Source organism: Capricornis sumatraensis, chromosome 13, assembly GCF_032405125.1.
Source record: "Capricornis sumatraensis isolate serow.1 chromosome 13, serow.2, whole genome shotgun sequence".
In the NCBI taxonomy this organism is placed as follows: domain Eukaryota; kingdom Metazoa; phylum Chordata; class Mammalia; order Artiodactyla; family Bovidae; genus Capricornis; species Capricornis sumatraensis.
Genome location: NC_091081.1, coordinates 90,961,281 through 90,978,151, shown reverse-complemented (window position 1 = coordinate 90,978,151; position 16,871 = coordinate 90,961,281). Strand labels below are relative to the sequence as shown.

General features: G+C 49.3%; 1 protein-coding gene across 2 annotated transcripts in view; it reads right to left on the bottom strand.

The window, feature by feature from the left end:
• Positions 1-16,871, bottom strand: part of FAM120B (family with sequence similarity 120 member B) — a 64,831-nt gene that overhangs the window by 13,272 nt on the left and 34,688 nt on the right. For both annotated transcript variants that reach the window (XM_068985177.1, XM_068985178.1), the window contains exons 4-6: positions 14,278-14,379; positions 11,344-11,516; positions 6,119-6,211 (exon numbers count right to left, since the gene is read on the bottom strand). In XM_068985177.1, the coding sequence (XP_068841278.1) occupies positions 6,119-6,211; positions 11,344-11,516; positions 14,278-14,379 (368 nt within the window). The remainder of the gene's footprint in view (positions 1-6,118; positions 6,212-11,343; positions 11,517-14,277; positions 14,380-16,871) is intronic.

Here is a 16,871-nt window from a genome sequence, read left to right as displayed (position 1 = left end):
TCATCCTCTGTCGTCCCTTTCTGCCTTCAGTCTTTCCCAGCATCAGTGAGTCAGTTTTTTGCATCAGGTGGCCAAAGTATTGGAGTTTCAGCTTCAGCATCAGTCCTTCCAATGAATATTCAGGACTGATGTCCTTTAGGATGGACTGGTTGGATCTCCTTGCAGTCCAAGGGACTCTCAAGAGTCTTCTCCAACATCACGGTTCAAAAGCATCAATTCTTTAGCGCTCAGCTTTCTTTATAATCCAACTCTCACATCCATACATGACTACTGGAAAAACCAAAGCTTTGACTAGATGGACCTTTATTGGCAAAGATGGCCTGGTACTTCTTACAAATTAACATCACACCCATACAAAATTTTTATTTTGTTGTCAAACCTCCTTCCTATTCTTGGACACTGTGGGGGCTCCGTATGGTAGGAACCTGCAGAGATATCATTTGCGTCAGTTGCTCATGTTTTCGGCATTTGTGTTCTGTGCTGACCATAAACAGTGAACTGACCACAAGCAAGTGTCCACAGGGCTTTATTAATGAGGGAAGTTCCACTCCATCTGTCAGCAGCCGGTGGGTCTGTGCCGTTCAAAGAAAACAGCAGCGATTTCCAACACCCTTACGGACCTCACAGAGTTCACAAAACTGAAACACACCAGGAAAAGGACCGACCCGTTTCACTTCCCTACTGAAAGAAACATGGTCGCGAACCCTCAGCGGATCAGGGTCTCACCAGGCTACTGAGCGCTCGCTGCCATCAGCATTCTGCCCCCACCGCCTGTTTCCAGCCACGGAACCTGCCCTGTGTGCCCACACCAGGTACTGTCCATCTCAAAAGGCACTGCCCGGGCCAGTGGGGGGGCCCCAGGGGGACTTGAATTTAAGTGCAGAGCTGGGGTTTCTACACTGCTCACCCCCTACACTGTTATATACCACTGAATATAGTGCTGGGGTTGCTACACCATTCACCCTCCGCGCTGTTATATACCACTGAATATAGTGCTGGGTTTCACACTGCCCCCTCTCCGCGCTGTTATACACCACTGAATATAGTGCTGGGTTTCTACATTGCTCCCCCTCCGCGCTGTTATACACCACTCTGTGCAGTGCTGGCTAGGGCACTCTTACATGTAATCACTCTGGAGACAGTGGCACCTTTCACAGACAGCCTGTTCCCACCCAGAAGTGCATTCTGTCAGCACAGCTTTACAGCTCTCAGAGTGGGTTTCTGTCCAACTGCTGCTTTTCCTAAATGTTTTGCTTTTTCCTTTCATGTTAAGCGTAAACACAGCAAATGTGGTGGTCATCTTTACTTGTTTTTGTAGAATACACTTGAATTATGCATGTCAAGTCTGCACTAGCCCCTGATCAGTTTGTGTAGTGAGTCTAATCGTCGCTCTGTGGACTTGGATTCTCATAAACACAATCACACCACCTGTCAATAATGACAGGTTTAATCTATTCTTTCAGTGTAAGGGAAGTTGGTGAAAGAAGGCACCCCTGACTCACGCACAGCACAGTGGAAAAACTTCCACTATTTCACTATAAAGTCTGACTTTTGTTTTAGACACGCTTTCTTAGATTAAGAAAACTCTCTTCCAGCCCTAGTCTACTGAGACTGTTCACCACAAACAATAACTGAATACAACCAACACTTTCTCTACAGCATGCACGGTGCCAATGGAGGCAAACACACTGGTTTTCAAACGGTAAACTAAGCGTGTCTTCAAAAAGTAAATACTTGTTTGTGTCAAAAGAGCAGAATGAAAGTATGAGGCTTGAGGGCCTCTTCTGGCAACTGGGAGGGTCACACAGCGACTCTTCTTCCCGAAAGAACCAGGATTTGGGGACAAGTCAGTGTGGCAGAAGCCTGGCCCTGAATCCAGAGTAAGCGTCACTGGTGAGCATGGGCTGACTCCACGTGGCGAAGGTAAGGCTTCACCAACACAATGAGAAGAGGATGTGGCCCATGTTTCGGAAACAGGAGTCAGGCATGTCTTCATGCTTTGGAATGAAGACAGGGAGGAGCTGCTTCCTGAGCACTTCCTGCTGAGGTGATGGGCACGAAACCAGAAAAGCCAGTTTACTGCTGCAAAGCCTCAGGGTGAATACTGAGCAGTAAACACCCCATCTGTGGTGTTCATCACACCTGCGGCTCACTAGCAGTTATGCATACACTGAAGCTGAAGCCCCTAAGTCAGCCATTTCAGGCATTGCTTCAGCAGAGCGACCGTCTTAAAAGCAGGTGGAAACCCAGCCAGGGCGAGGAGAGTACTGCCGACATGCCGCCACTCACCAGACAACAAAGCGAGAGCACACTCCTGAGTTTCCGTGGCCTGAAAGGCCAGCCAGATGTTAGAGGTTCTACACCGAGTTCTCTGCGGCTATGATTGGGCACGGCCGTCCCACACAGGCCCGAGGAGGCCTGAACCTCACCGGCGGGCACATGAGGAGCAGCGGCTGCTCCCAGCCCTCTGGACTGGACAGGGTCCCACAGCTTCCGAGGGCAGAAGCCACCCAGCCACCGAGCTCCTCCCCTGGAGGTTTCTCATGCTGCACCTGTGCCTTCTCCTTATACTTCTCATTCTCCAAAGAAAGCTTTTATTTACTGAAGGGCACTGTCTGGCACATGCCCACCTGAGTGTGTGAGTCACACTCAGACCCTCAGACGCTCTGTCCTCAACAGGGGGCACATGGGCTAGAAAATACTGCTGGCTCAAATCAAATACTGGTATTCTCCTGGAGCCCAGCAGCTCCCCAGCTTAGACTTCCAAACCTCCCATCCCTGTCCGGTGCCACCCCTGCCATGAAACAGGATGTGATACGGTGAGAAAGCGGCGTCCAAAGCGGGAGGCGGCAGCCTGAAGCGGTGGGGCCAGGGGCAGGCACCTGAACTCCAGTCACACAGCCACGGCCTAGCACGCGCCCTCAGAACAGGGAGAGCTGTGGGCCAGCAGGCAGGTGTGTGAATGCTCAGGAGACAGGCTCATCTGCGTGACACACAGCGAGCATGCAGGGGAGGAAGACGGGAGCCAGGGAGCAGGGCCCACGTCTGTGCCGAGGGCCTGGACATGGCGTGGTGGCCGTGAGCCACGTGCCTGTGAGTGGAGAGCAGTTCGCCCACGTCTGTCTGACACACGAGCCTGTGAGAACACGGTGGGGCAAACGTGCCAGCCAGCTCACTGCAGGAGGAGTGCCCCACAGTGGGTACTTTAAAAATAGCTGTTGGGCTCACATATAAATAAGTGACATGTGAAGGCTGTGTGGGGAAACCTACCATCTTCTGATCCTGTCTCAGAGGGGAAAAGAAATCAGATCGAGGTTTGGTTTAACAAGGAGCCCAGCAGGAGTGCATCCAGAAGTCTCTTCCTCCTCACAAGGTGCCGGGGCAGGGCTGGGCCTGGCGAGCATGGCGCCTCCATGAAGGGCCGGCGCTGCGGTGAGAACGCCGAGGCCTGGGCGGGCGAGCACTTGTTACGCAGCTCCTGCCCCCAGCAAGCAAAACAAACACCAGCTCTCCTCTGTGCGGTCCATTCCCATCCAAGGTCACTTTCATGCTTCACCTTTAAGCCAGGTAAATGCAAACTGTGTTGAGATACACTCCTAGAATTTAAATCGATACGAGGAACAAAAGGAGGAGAGGGTAAAACGAAGTAAGAGACACACTGGCAAGGTTTGCCTGTCCCAGGACCAGGCTGGCTGCTGCACCCTAAAAAGATCACTAAAATATCACAGTCCCAGCGGAAACAACTGCAAGTTTTCTGAACTCACCATGTGCAGCAACAAAATCTCCCCCTAGCCAAAGTCAGTGGCTGTCTCAGGTGAGCTGGGTCTACCAGGACTGACAGGCCTTCCAACCGTAACTGTCTTACCTGCAGCCTCAGGGCGCAGGACGCTGAGGAGGCAGCCTCTGAACACACACGTGACTTCCAACTTAGTCCTGACCCTCGTCTGAGGTTCAGAGTGGAGGACCCCGGATAATAAACAGGAAAAACAACTTCCACTGGAGTGTCTGCCAGCTTATAGAAAGAACCCAGAAACACCGGAAAGAAGAGAGCATGCAGCTTGGCCTGAAGCCGAGTGTCTTCCTCACGAAAAACTACATGAGAGAGGAAACGACTCTGGGAGCAGCAGAGCCCGTGCACGTCCTGCAGCGTGAAGCCTGCCGTCCGAACCGTCTCCTCAGCCCAGCTCTGACGCAGACTCACCCCCTCCATCACCTCACCCCAGGCAGCTCTTCCAGCCACACGTGCCCCAGTCGGGAGGAAGGGTGATCCAGGGCCATGGCCACCACGAGGTCTACCATTAGGGTTACAAGTAGAGAGCTGCAGAAAGGACCCAGGACTCAAAGGACGGCAAAAGGCAAATCTTTACAAGACGCAGTAAGAGCAAGCCTGAAGCAGTAACCCTAACCCCACCCTCCTCCCCTCTCTTCAGTCGCCTAAGACTTGGCGCCATCAGTAAGCACACGGGGCAGGGAAAGGCAAACCTGTCAAGTTCTGACCTCCGAGTTTCAAAAGTCCCACCCCTAGGAGAGCCTGAGATGCCTCAGATCCACCCCAGGTGTGAAGAGTCTGAGCAGAAGGAAGGGGCAGGAGCACATGGAGCTCTGAGCTCAGAACAGCAGGACCAGACAGCCAGCAAGCTCTGCCTCCAGCCCTGGGGCTGGGAAGAGGCTCTACACCGGCTGTGTGGGCTTTGCTGCCTAGCCAGCCTGGGAACAGGCATTCCACAGGGCAGGGGCTGGGGAACAGGCTCCCCAGAGTGAGTGGGGCATGGCGTCTTGGGATGCCCAGCCGCCCAACCCAGGACATACACCACAACCTATCAGATGGGGTTTGTAAAAGAAACAAGTGAGGGTACCTCAAGCTACAGTGCTTCTGCAGATTCAAAGATACCAAAAAAAAGATATGAACTACTCTGTACAAAAATAAATGGACTGTAAGGGTGTACTGTGCAACACAGGACATAAAGCCAGTATTTTACAGTAACTATAGAAACTATAACTGGAGTGTAACCTTTAAAACTGTGAATCACTGTGGTGTATACCTGTAACTTATATAATATTGTACAGCAACCATACCTCATAAAAATACAAAGGAGAAAAGGAAAAAAAGGCTTCTACACAGCAAAAGAAATCATCAACAAAATGAGAAGAAAATGCACTGAGTGGGAGAAATTATCTGCAAAACATCTGTCTGATAAGGGATAAATGTTCAAAATGCAAAAATACCTCCTACGACTCAACAACCAAAGACCGAACAATCTGATTTAGGTTCAGCAGAAGACCTGAATAGACCTTGTTCCAAAGAAAACATGTAGACGGCCGACAAGCAAATGAAGAGACGTTCAACACTGCTGATCATCAGAGAGACGCAGATCAAAACCACAGTGAGCTGCCGCCTCAGACCTGTCAGATCTGTCAGAATGGCCATCATCAAAATGACAAGAAACATCACATGTTGGAGAGGATGTGGAGGGAAGAGGAGCCTTATGCGCTGTTGGTGGGCATACAGATCGGTGAGGTCACTGTGGAAAACAGCATGGAGGCTCTTAGAAATTAAAACCAGAAATACTATGCGATCCAGCAATTCCGCTCCTGGAATTTACCTTCAGAAAATGAAAATACCATCTGGAGGAAACATGCACTCCCGTGTTCACTGCAGCACTGTTTACAACAGCCAAGACAAGCAGGCCAACCTCAGTGTACACCAATGAGTGTGCGTGCACTGTGCATGCGCACACACACACACACATGATTGAACATAAAAAAAGAATAAAACTTTGTTATTTGTGACTACATGAATTGAGGGAATGATGTTAGGGGAAATAAGTCAGAGAAAGACAAATGACACGCTTTCACTTCTATGTGGAATTTGAAAACAAAACAGAAAACAAACAAAAAAACACACAAACTCACAGATACAAAGACCAGAGTGGCAGCTGCCAGGGGGAGGGGTAGGAGGTGGGCCGAATGGGCCCAGGGGCTCAGAAGGCAAGCTTCCCAGTTACAAAGTGAGTGCGTCATGGAGCCTTTCCTGTGAACACCAACCAAACTTACGGAATGCTGGCAAGTGTCACCCTGTGGCCAGGTGGGCCATCCCCAGGGTGGCGACAGTCAGTACCTGCAAGTCTGCGAGCTCCACGGCGGGCTTTCCTTGGAGGCACAGGGCCTGCGCAATGAAGGCGTGCAAATCCTCCAGACAGAGAGTGTCCACCTGCATGGAGAGAGCCAGCATCAGCCCTGGGAGAACACAGCCACAGGACAGCACGTGCATACACATGCACACATGCACGCTCGGCAGCTAAGGGCACACAGGGCTGCATGTACGCGCGTACAAATGCACACAAACACACACGTGCATACACGCTCAGAACAGCAAAGCACACACACCAATGTGTGCACATGTACACTCACACACACATGCGCCCAGGGCAGCAAAGTGCATGCGCGCACACAGACACACACACACATGCACGCTCAGGGTGGCAATGTGCACACAGAGGACAATGTGCACACGTGCATACACACACACATGTCCACGCACACATACACACACATGCATGCATGCTCAGGGCGGCAAAGTGCACACACACACACAGGACAGCATGTGTGCATGTACTGCACATGCACACACACACATGCACACTTACAAACACACACATGTGCACCCTCAGGGCAACAAAGCACAGAGGGCAGTGCATGCACATGTACACACACACACACAATACACATACATGTGTGCACGCTCAGGGCAAGTGCACAGACAGCACATGCACACACACGTGTGTGTGCACATGTACACACACACGTATGCATAGTCATGGCAGCAAAATACACACCTACACAGCACAGCGCATATACACATATACACACACAGATACATGCACGTGTGCACATGCTCAGGGCAGCAAAGTGCACACATATACACACACAGGACTGCATGTGCCCACATGCACACACACAAACATGCACACTCGGGGTGGCAAAGCACACACAGGCTCTGGACAGCACATGTGTGCATACACATACATGCGTGCTTGCTCAGGGCAGCACAGCACACATACACTCTCACATGAACAGCCAAGCATGCACATGCACACACATACACACACACACGATGGGGGAGGCAAAGCACACACACGCTCGGGGCAGCAAAGCACACACACAGGCACAGGAGAGTGCATGTGCACACATGTGTGAGCACACACATGCCTCAGGCAGCAGAACATACACATGACCATGCACACACATGCACACACCCAGGACAGCAGAGCACACACATGACCATACACACACATGCACACACCCAGGACAGTAGAGCACACACACACGCCTAGGGCAGCAGAGCGCACACACTCTCATACACACACAAACACACACACACACACCTGGAGCAGCAGAGCACACACTCTCTCATACATACACACACACACACACACACACACACACCCGGGGCAGCAGAACATACACATGACCATGCACACACATGCACACACCCAGGACAGCAGAGCACACACATGACCATACACACACATGCACACACCCAGGACAGTAGAGCACACACACACGCCTAGGGCAGCAGAGCGCACACACTCTCATACACACACAAACACACACACACACACCTGGAGCAGCAGAGCACACACTCTCTCATACATACACACACACACACACACACACACACACCCGGGGCAGCAGAACATACACATGACCATGCACACACATGCACACATCCAGGACAGCAGAGCACACACACACACCTGGGGCAGCAGAGCACACACTCTCATATACACACACTCACACCAAGGACAGAAGAGACACCCTTGGAGGTGGGCGGGGTCTTTTCTCCCCCCATCCACAGTCCCTGGTGTGTAAATCTCCATGTTAACCAGAGCCAGGCTGGGCAGCAGAGTCTGGTACTCATGAGCAAAGCAGAACGCTCCAGAATGCCTGTGGGAAGCCTGAGCTATAGCCAAATCTGAGCCTTGGAGCAATGTGGGTCATCAAGGGTTAACACAAATTTCCAGAGCTGACAATTGCGGGGGTTTGCAGACAGAAAGCACCCACAGCTAATCTGAGCTAGGGTGATCAGAGCTGGGATGAGCATGAGCTTGCGAGCCCCAGATGTCAGCTGTGTCTTTGCATCCCCATTTACAAGAAACCAGGATTCCCCAAATATGCATCTCCTCCCATCCTCTGTGAAATCAAAAAGTCCAACCAAAGTGTGAGTGAGAAGCAAGGAGAGACAAGGACACAGAGAGACACAGCCTGGGAATGAGGCGGCGGAGCACACAGATGGGTGGGGCCCGGTCACACCAGCACCTCCACGCCCTCCTCACAGGGTCAGGGGCTCAGCCACCAAATGCTGCACTGGTCCCATCACCATCCATCTCCACCTTTATTCCAACTTTATACAAAGCTGCCTTTGCATAAATGAAGCTATAATTATGTTGCAGAAAAAGTAAGAAATCTGCAAATGCTCAGCACTTATGACCAAGAAAAAAGATCTCAACCTACAAAAGCAAGACCAAGGGTTCAAACTCGTAAGCCCTCACCTCTCTTAGACAGGTTTGTTGGCATATAGTTAGTTCTACTTCTTGCCTTTAGCATCTTTCGCAGAAAGCTGATTTTAAAAAACCAGCCTACAAAAAAACAATCACTCTTGGACTTCCCTGGTAATCCAGTGGTTAAGACTCTGTGCTATCCGCAGGGGACATGGGTTTGATCCCTGGTTGGGGAGCCAAGATCCTGCATGCCAACAATGTAGCCAAAAAAAAATCTTTTATCGTACTTTTTCAGTTTATCGATTTCATACTTTTTCAGCTTATCGATTTCATACTCTGCAACCATCTTTGTAATTAGCAAATCTACGCTTACTCCTTGGCAGGAAAGTTATGACCAACCTAGACAGCTTATTAAAAAGCAGACATTACTTTGCTAACAAAGGTCCATCTAGTCAAAGCTATGGTTTTTCCAGGAGTGATGTATGGATGTGAGAGTTGGAGCATAAAGAAAGCTGAGTGCCAAAAGACTGATGCTTTGGAACTGTGGTGCTGGAGAAGACTCTTGAGAGTCCCTTGGGCTGCAAGGAGATCCAACCAGTCCACCCTAAAGGAGATCAGTCCTCAGTGTTCATTGGAAGGACTGATGTCGAAGCTGAAACTCCAATACTTTGGCCACCTAATGTGAAAAGCTGACTCATTTGAAAAGACCCTGATGCTGGGAAAGACTGAAGGCAGGAGGAGAAGGGGGAGACAGAGGATGAGATGGTTGGATGGCATCACCAACTCAATGGACATGGGTTTGGGTAAACTCCAGGAGTTGGTGATGGACAGGGAGGCTTGGCGTACTGCAGTCCAGGGGGTCACAGACAGACAGGACTGAGCGACTGAACTGAACTCACTGATAACATATCAGAGGAGCAAGATTCTTAGTAATACCAATTTTTTTTAAACTTCACATAGTGGAGATTATCGGAGAAGGCAATGGCAACCCACTCCAGTACTCTTGCCTGGAAAATCCCATGGATGGAGGAGCCTGGTAGGCTGCAGTCCATGGGGTCGCTAGGAGTCAGAGACGATGAGCGACTTCACTTTCACTTTTCACTTTTATGCACTGGAGAAGGAAATGGCAACCCACTCCAGTGTTCTTACCTGGAGAATCCCAGGGACGGGGAAGCCGGGTGGGCTGCTGTCTATGGGGTCGCACAGAGTCGGACACGACTGAAGCGACTTAGCAGCAGCAGTGGAGATTATTATGATAAAGCATTTGCTCTACCACGATTATAAAGAATATGCAAACTTTCTATGATGCAAAATTACCCTTTCAGAAAAGCTTCTCAAATAAGCCTCTAATAACGCTAACTTGGAGGCTGGACTCCAAGTGAAACATGAGCTAACCGAGTTAGGATCCAACAGTCAGCAAATAAGGGCTTTGTTTCTTTGTATGCTCTGTGCACTCAACAGTATGCATTCATCCTGTGTGGCACCTAATTTAAGCTTAACTAGGAGGAAACGGCAACCCACTCCACGGTTCTTGCCTGGAGAATCCCAGGGACGGGGAAGCCGGGTGGGCTGCCATCTGTGGGGTCGCACAGAGTCGGACATGACTGAAGCGACTTAGCAGCAGCATACAAAAGTATACTATTTAGCCTTATTAATCTAAACAGATTACAGTTATTAATCTAAACAGAGAATAGTTATCCTTATGGATAACAACACACTACAGTACCTTTAATCTAAGGGATAACACTGACGCATTGATTTGTTTTCTATTTTAAAAGTTCCAATTTGAATGTATCCTTTAAAGTCAACCAACAATGAGTCTATCTCATGCTGACTTATACTAAAAAGACTTCATTTAAAAGGTAATTACTAGTAGTAGGAAGATAAAAGTGGAAATTTTCCTTCTGATACTTGTCTAGCCTCAGGCTTATATAAATGCGTGAGACGTAAAGTAGCTTTTCTGTGATCTGGGGCATTTTCCTTCTGGAAGTGGATTTTCGTCACCAACGGGCACTTGCACCGCTGACAAGAGGGCAGAGCTGTGCCAAGTGGCTGCGAATGGGCTCGAGGGCCTCTCTCTCCTGCTGGAAAAAGAAGTGCAGAATGTAGTTCTGAGAGTGCTAACACAAGGCTGTCCAAGGGTATGTCCATATCCAAATATCAGTATCCATGTATTCACACACAGTCCTGAGAAGAAAGCCGCCTATTCTCCTGGAGGAGGAAACTCAGCTGCTGGCCATCGACCAGCTCCCCACCCCCAGTGTCCACCTCGGCCGCCTGCAGACTCACAAACCCAGGAAAGAGGGCACTGACTGATAATACATGCACGCACAGTTAGTAAAAGTAGCAAGAGAAATGCACTTCTCATTTAAACATTAGATAATCCTGCGATCATTTACTGATTTATCCTTTGCTGAGTCTGGTGCAAATAAAGGAAAGTTCTACTCAAAACAAAAGTTCGGCCTGGTGCATGTGAAACCAGTGAGGAGGCAGTAAAATTGAAACTCACTAAGGGTGGTCTAACTACCCCATGTTTGTGGTAACTACCATCCAAACGGGGACACAGGACAGCCCACGCTCTACAAAGCTGGGCCATCGTGAGCAAAGTGCACCGTGGCCTGGACCTGTCAGACACCTCAAGCTTCTATCACAGGGAGGTGCAGAGCCCACTTCTATGCCGGCAGCCGACAGGGCTCCTCAAATGTACAGCCACACAGAGACCTCGCTTTTTATGAAACAGACACTGGGCAGAGATGGGACACCCCAGTCCACCATACCCCCCGAAAGCCAAGGGCCAGAAGCGAGGGGTGAGGGCAGCAGCCACGGCCAGGAGCGAGGTTACCTGCACGAACAGGTAGGCCAGGAGGCAGCACAGCGCCTGGAAGGGGCGCTCAACCGCCTGCAGCTCTTCTCGTGAGGATGAAAGGTCGAAGCAGGCCAGCAGTGTGTCCAAGCGCTGGGCCTGGATTCCTGGCTCTTGGCTCAGCCACAGTTGTCTCAAACTAGGCGTTCCCCCTAGTTTAAAAAAAAAAAAAAAGTCCATTTACCATTACTCTTCGTACTAGCAAGTTATAAGATGCTTCTCAGAAACAAAGTAAAGAGAGAAAGGGCACTGACCTCTTTCCTTGCTGCCTTCCTTGGGCTTTTACACTTAAAGCGACTGGGAAGTACACATTAACAGAACTTCCTGATTCCAACAAGCAGAAACCCTAAAAGGTCAGCATGCATGTATCTCATTGGAAACATTCCTCTTTCTTTAAACGGCTATACTGTGTGGGAAAGGGGGGGCTTTCTCCTCCTGTGCTCAGCTGTGCTGTCCGAGGGGGTGAGACAGATGCGGCTGTGAGGGGTGCCTGGTGAAAACACCACTGGTCTGCTCTGGTAGTTGGCTCTCTTATTTTCCTGGACTAGTGCTTTTCAAAGTACACTGTGCAAAAGAAACAGCTGCCAAAATTGTGTAAGATACATTTCCCTGGGTTTTATATGCAGAAATTATGAATGAATGATTTTCACATTTTTAAATAGTCAAAAACAGCAACATGAAAACATTTCACTGAGAAAATCACATGACCCTGCCAGAAAGGATCAAGGGTGGCCCCCACACTTCACCCAGAGTTCCATGGGCAGCTGAGATTTCGTCTATAGGTCCCAATTGCATGGCTCCTGAAACATATCAGCTTCAAAAGTCAAGTTATGTCCTTACTTGGCAAAGGCTTCTGTGTGAATTCATGGACAGGAAAGTCTCAAGAGCTTCTCAGAAATGAGCAAGCCCGAAGAGTGCTGCCCGGAGGGACAGGGAAGGAGGTAATTTCTGTGAATGACAACTTGTTTCATTTTATAAAACAATCGTCTAAGAGGGTCTGCAAGGTGCTAGTGAGTCACATCTTTAAACAGCCAAGAAATACTAAGCTTACTCTAGGATTCTTGAATGCTTTAAAAATTGTTCCAGATGGAGAAACTACCAATTAGATGTGTGAATCAGCTTTCTGAGGTTTATAAAATAAGGATATGCTTAAAATGACCAAAAAGAGGCTCGGCAAAGACAGAAAAAATCACCAAATGTTGCCTAAAGAAGAATATCCAGTTTGGGAGATAAAAAGCTATGTCAGATGCTTGCCTGCTGTGTGGTCCAAAACTTGCAGCGCAAAGTGCAGCATGTCAGTAAGGGAGGCGGCTGAGGATGACGCACAGACGCAGGGACCCTGTGAGGGACAGGCTGGGGGAAAGGAAGCCAAACTTCAAGGCACACCCTTCCAAGTGCCTGCGGAAGGCAAGGACCAAGCTGCACGAGTCCACTGCTCTTAACATACACGTCATCAGGGTGCTGGAAAACCACGAGATAGGCACCTGGATGGTCCAGCTTCCAAATGAGTCCAAAATAAAAACCATCCGGCGTTTTTATTCATGGATAGAGGGAAGATTTATATATAAAAAGCCTATCATTTTGTATTGTTTATAACATAAATGTGAACAGTCATTCATCTGAATCACCCGCAACACAAGTTCAAGGCCCCACCTCCAGGGTCCTCGTGATGGCAGATGCTCGCCAGCCCTCTGCGGGTGGGCGGGGCTCCCGCTCCTGCTGGAAGCACAGGCCCCGTGTGCAGTCCCAATGTGCAACACGCACACACCTGCGGCTCAGCAGTGCCAAGGAGCACGTGCCCACAAGCCTCAGAAGCAGTCTCTCCAACAACTGAGTGAACTTCAGAGTTTATTAAAGCCTTATACTGAGTGGCCTCTAAAATTAACTCATAATATAATAAATGAAAGGCCAAATATTCCCTTTCTACATTATTTCTGGAATGATACTATAAAATGAAAATTACATATATATATATATATAAAAACACTTCTGGGAAATGATTTTGGGTATTCTTTAAAAGTACTTCTTGCTGTAAAAGGTCTCAATTCATTCTTAAATTGTTTTTGTGATAAGTACCTTTAGGTCTGAAATACTAAAATACTAATATTAAGGTTTGAGTCTATCACTTACCAACTGAAAGAATTAGGAAACGTTCCCTCAGCCTCTCTCCTCGTGCAATCCCACTTAGAAGGAATGTGCCTCACAGTGCTTCTTATCTGGCAAACTACAGGCTTGAGTGACAGAGCACAACAGTGCCTTGAGAGAATCTGAAGCAGGTGAGAGTGGAATCTTAGGACTGTGGAGAAGTATCTGTCTGTGGACCAGTGAGAAAGCCCACTCAGATAAGCCCGAAACTCTCCTCTCTTGAGCGTCTGTATGTGGAGCCCTGTCTCCTACAGTCGGACGTGCTTGGCCCTCTTCAAACACTAAGAGCCCATAGGGAGACTTTACTTCAACTAATGTTAGGAGAACCCTGTTTTCTCCTCCCCTCCCACTATGTGTTTTAAGATATGCCCCTTAAAAAAACTTATCTTTACAGTTGAACACTTTCCTTCACCTCCTCTTCCTAGTTCATCAAGCCCACTTTCAATCGTGGAAGCAAGACAAGAATCGCCCCAAACAGAGCAGCAAGAATGCAACTGTGCTAACTCGAGCTGCTTACTCCAGTGGCCCTGGATTCCTGCTCCCCCTGGCGTGGACCCTGGGCAGCAGGCGGGGGAGTGAGGCAGGGCGGCTCAGAAGACTGGCCTGGGGAGGCCTGTATGCCGCCCTCTCCTCTGCTGTAACTAGAGCTTCACGAGGCGCCGCTCCCGGAGCCACGGCAGGAATGGAAAGCGGTGTGTGTGCAGAGCCGGGAAAGTATGCTTCCACAGGGATCACTGCTGCATCATGTGGAATCAAGGCTGTCTGTACCTGGAAGGTTCATCTGCAGAGGCCTGACGAGGTCTGGCTGCCTCAGTGGGTTCCCGGAGTATACAAACCACTCCTTGACAGCAGGGCCGGTGCTGGAACCACCTGAGTAAAGACAGCTGCGTCAGTGGACGTGCGTACCAACCCATCACCAACACTGCACGAGAGCCACCTCGGCAGGACCGACGGCCCGCCGGTGAGTTCTCACATCCAAGGTCACCACGGGGCCTCGGGCGCCCAGCAGTGGGTCTCCTACCCTCTGATCAGATGGTCATCCATCCGCTCCCAGCAGCATGATAGCCTTGGGTGGGGGGTGGCAGGACAACCTGGACAAGTGGTCACTGGGGGCAGAGGCGGCCTCTCAGTCTCCCCTGAGACGGCTCCTACAGCACCCTGCTTTCCTTCCCCGCCACCCTCACGCCATTCCAGAGAGCATTTAGGGAGCAGGAATATGGCAGTCCTTTCTGCTCTTAAGTTCATGACTTTACGCAACTATTAAGACTAGGGTTATGTCAGACAAATCAGAAAGCTGGCGGGAATGATCCAGAATAAAGGCACTCCTGTCTGTGGCTGGGTCACTGACTGCTGCGGAAGCTCAGGCGGCTCCGTCAGCCGCCGTGCCCCACTCAGCCGCAGCTCACCTCGCCCTTCCTCACCTCTGTGCTCGGGCCACGCCCTGCTCTGCCCCCACTCCCCTCCACCACTCCCCCAGCGCGCCGCAGACACCACCTCCTGCGCCCACACTTGGCAAGCCCCCCTTCCCTCCCTCTCAGCTGAGCCTCCCACGCTCCCCAACCACTGCGCCTCACTCAGCTAGCACTCTGGCTGGAGTCCCGGAAAACTGAGCTCCCGAGAGCAAAAACCATTCTCCATAAAACACAAGGCCCAGAGCAAATGCTCCTTAACTGCAGCTTTAGGAGCAAGTTCATCTTAGCCTAAATTTCATACACACAGAAAAAAATTTTTAAAAGAAGATCTGAGTATTCTTAATGTTGTTAAAGATAAAACAACCCAATTTCTATGTAATCCTCTTGGCCAAGATTTTCATTACATTCAAAAGTAGCCAACTGAGTGAATGCTGCCCTGCTCATGCCAAGAGACAGACGTTACTAGGTTCTGCACTCCCACCCAGCCACTGCTATCAAGGGGCCTGGCCTGCCAAGTAACTCCTTGGGAATCGCTAAAACAGTCACAAAACCACATCTGACACTGCGTGGAAATGACCACCTTTTATCTAAGACTGTTCACAGCACAGAGGTTCAGAGGCAATGTCTCAGAGCTTTAACCCTCAGTGACACACAAAAGACAGACAGAGAGGCTCACGGTGGGTGCTGGGGCCCACATCTAAACACCTGGCAGTCCTCCCAGCTCCCGTGAGGACCGAGGGAGGCAGTCTTTGGACCAATATTCCAAGAGACACACAGCATCATCTCAGTTCAGTCGCTCAGTCGTGTCCGACTCCTTGAGACCTCATGGACTACAGCACCCTAGGCCTCCCTGTCCATCACCAACTCCAGAAGGTTGCTCAAAGTCATGTCCATCGAGTCGGTGATGCCATCCAACCATCTCATCCTCTGTCACTCCCTTCTCCTCCTGTCTTCAATCTTTCCCAGCATCAGGGTCTTTTCCAATGAGTCAGTTCTTTGCATCAGGTGGCCAAAGTATTGGAGCTTCAGCTTTAGCATCAGTCCTCCCAATGAATATTCAGGACTGATTTCCTTTAGGATTAACTGGTTTGATCTCCTTGCAGTCCAAAGAACCCTCAAGAATCTTTTCCAACACCACAGTTCAAAAGCATCAATTCTTTAGCACTCAGCTTCCTTTATGGTCCAACTCTCACATCAATACATAACTACTAGAAAAACCATAGCTTTGACTAGACAGACCTTTGTCAGCTAAGTAATGTCTCTGCTTTTTCTTATGCTGTCTAGGTTGGTCATAGCTTTTCTTCCAAGGAGAAAGCATTTTTAATTTCATGGCTGTAGTCAGCATCTGCAGTGATTTGGGGGCAAAAGAAAATAAAGTCTGTCACTGTTTCCATTGTTCCCCCATCTATTTGCGAGGAAGTGATGGGACTGGATGGCACGATATTCATTTTCTGAATGCTGAGTTTTAAGCCAACTTTTTCACTCTCCTCTTTCACTTTCACCAAGAGGCTCTTTAGTTCCTCTTCACTTTCTGTGACAAGGGTGGTGTCATCTGTATATCTGAGGTTGTTGATATTTCTCCCAGCAATTTAATTTCAGCTTGTACTTCATCCAGTCCAGCATTTCTCATGATGTACTCTGCATATACATTACATAAGCAAGGTGACAATATACAACCATGACATACTCCTTTTCCAATTTTGAATCAGTCCTTTGTTCCATGCCCAGTTCTAACAGTTGCTTCTTGACCTGCATACAGATTTCTCAGGGGGCAGGTAAGGTGGTATGGTATTCCCATCTATCTAAGAATTTTGCACAGGTTGCTGTGATCCAAACAACTAAAGGTTTTAACCTAGTCAATGAAGGAGAGATACATGTTTTTCTGGAATTCTCTTGCTTTTTCTATGGTCCAATGGATGCTGGCAATTTGATCTCTGGTTCCTCTGTCAT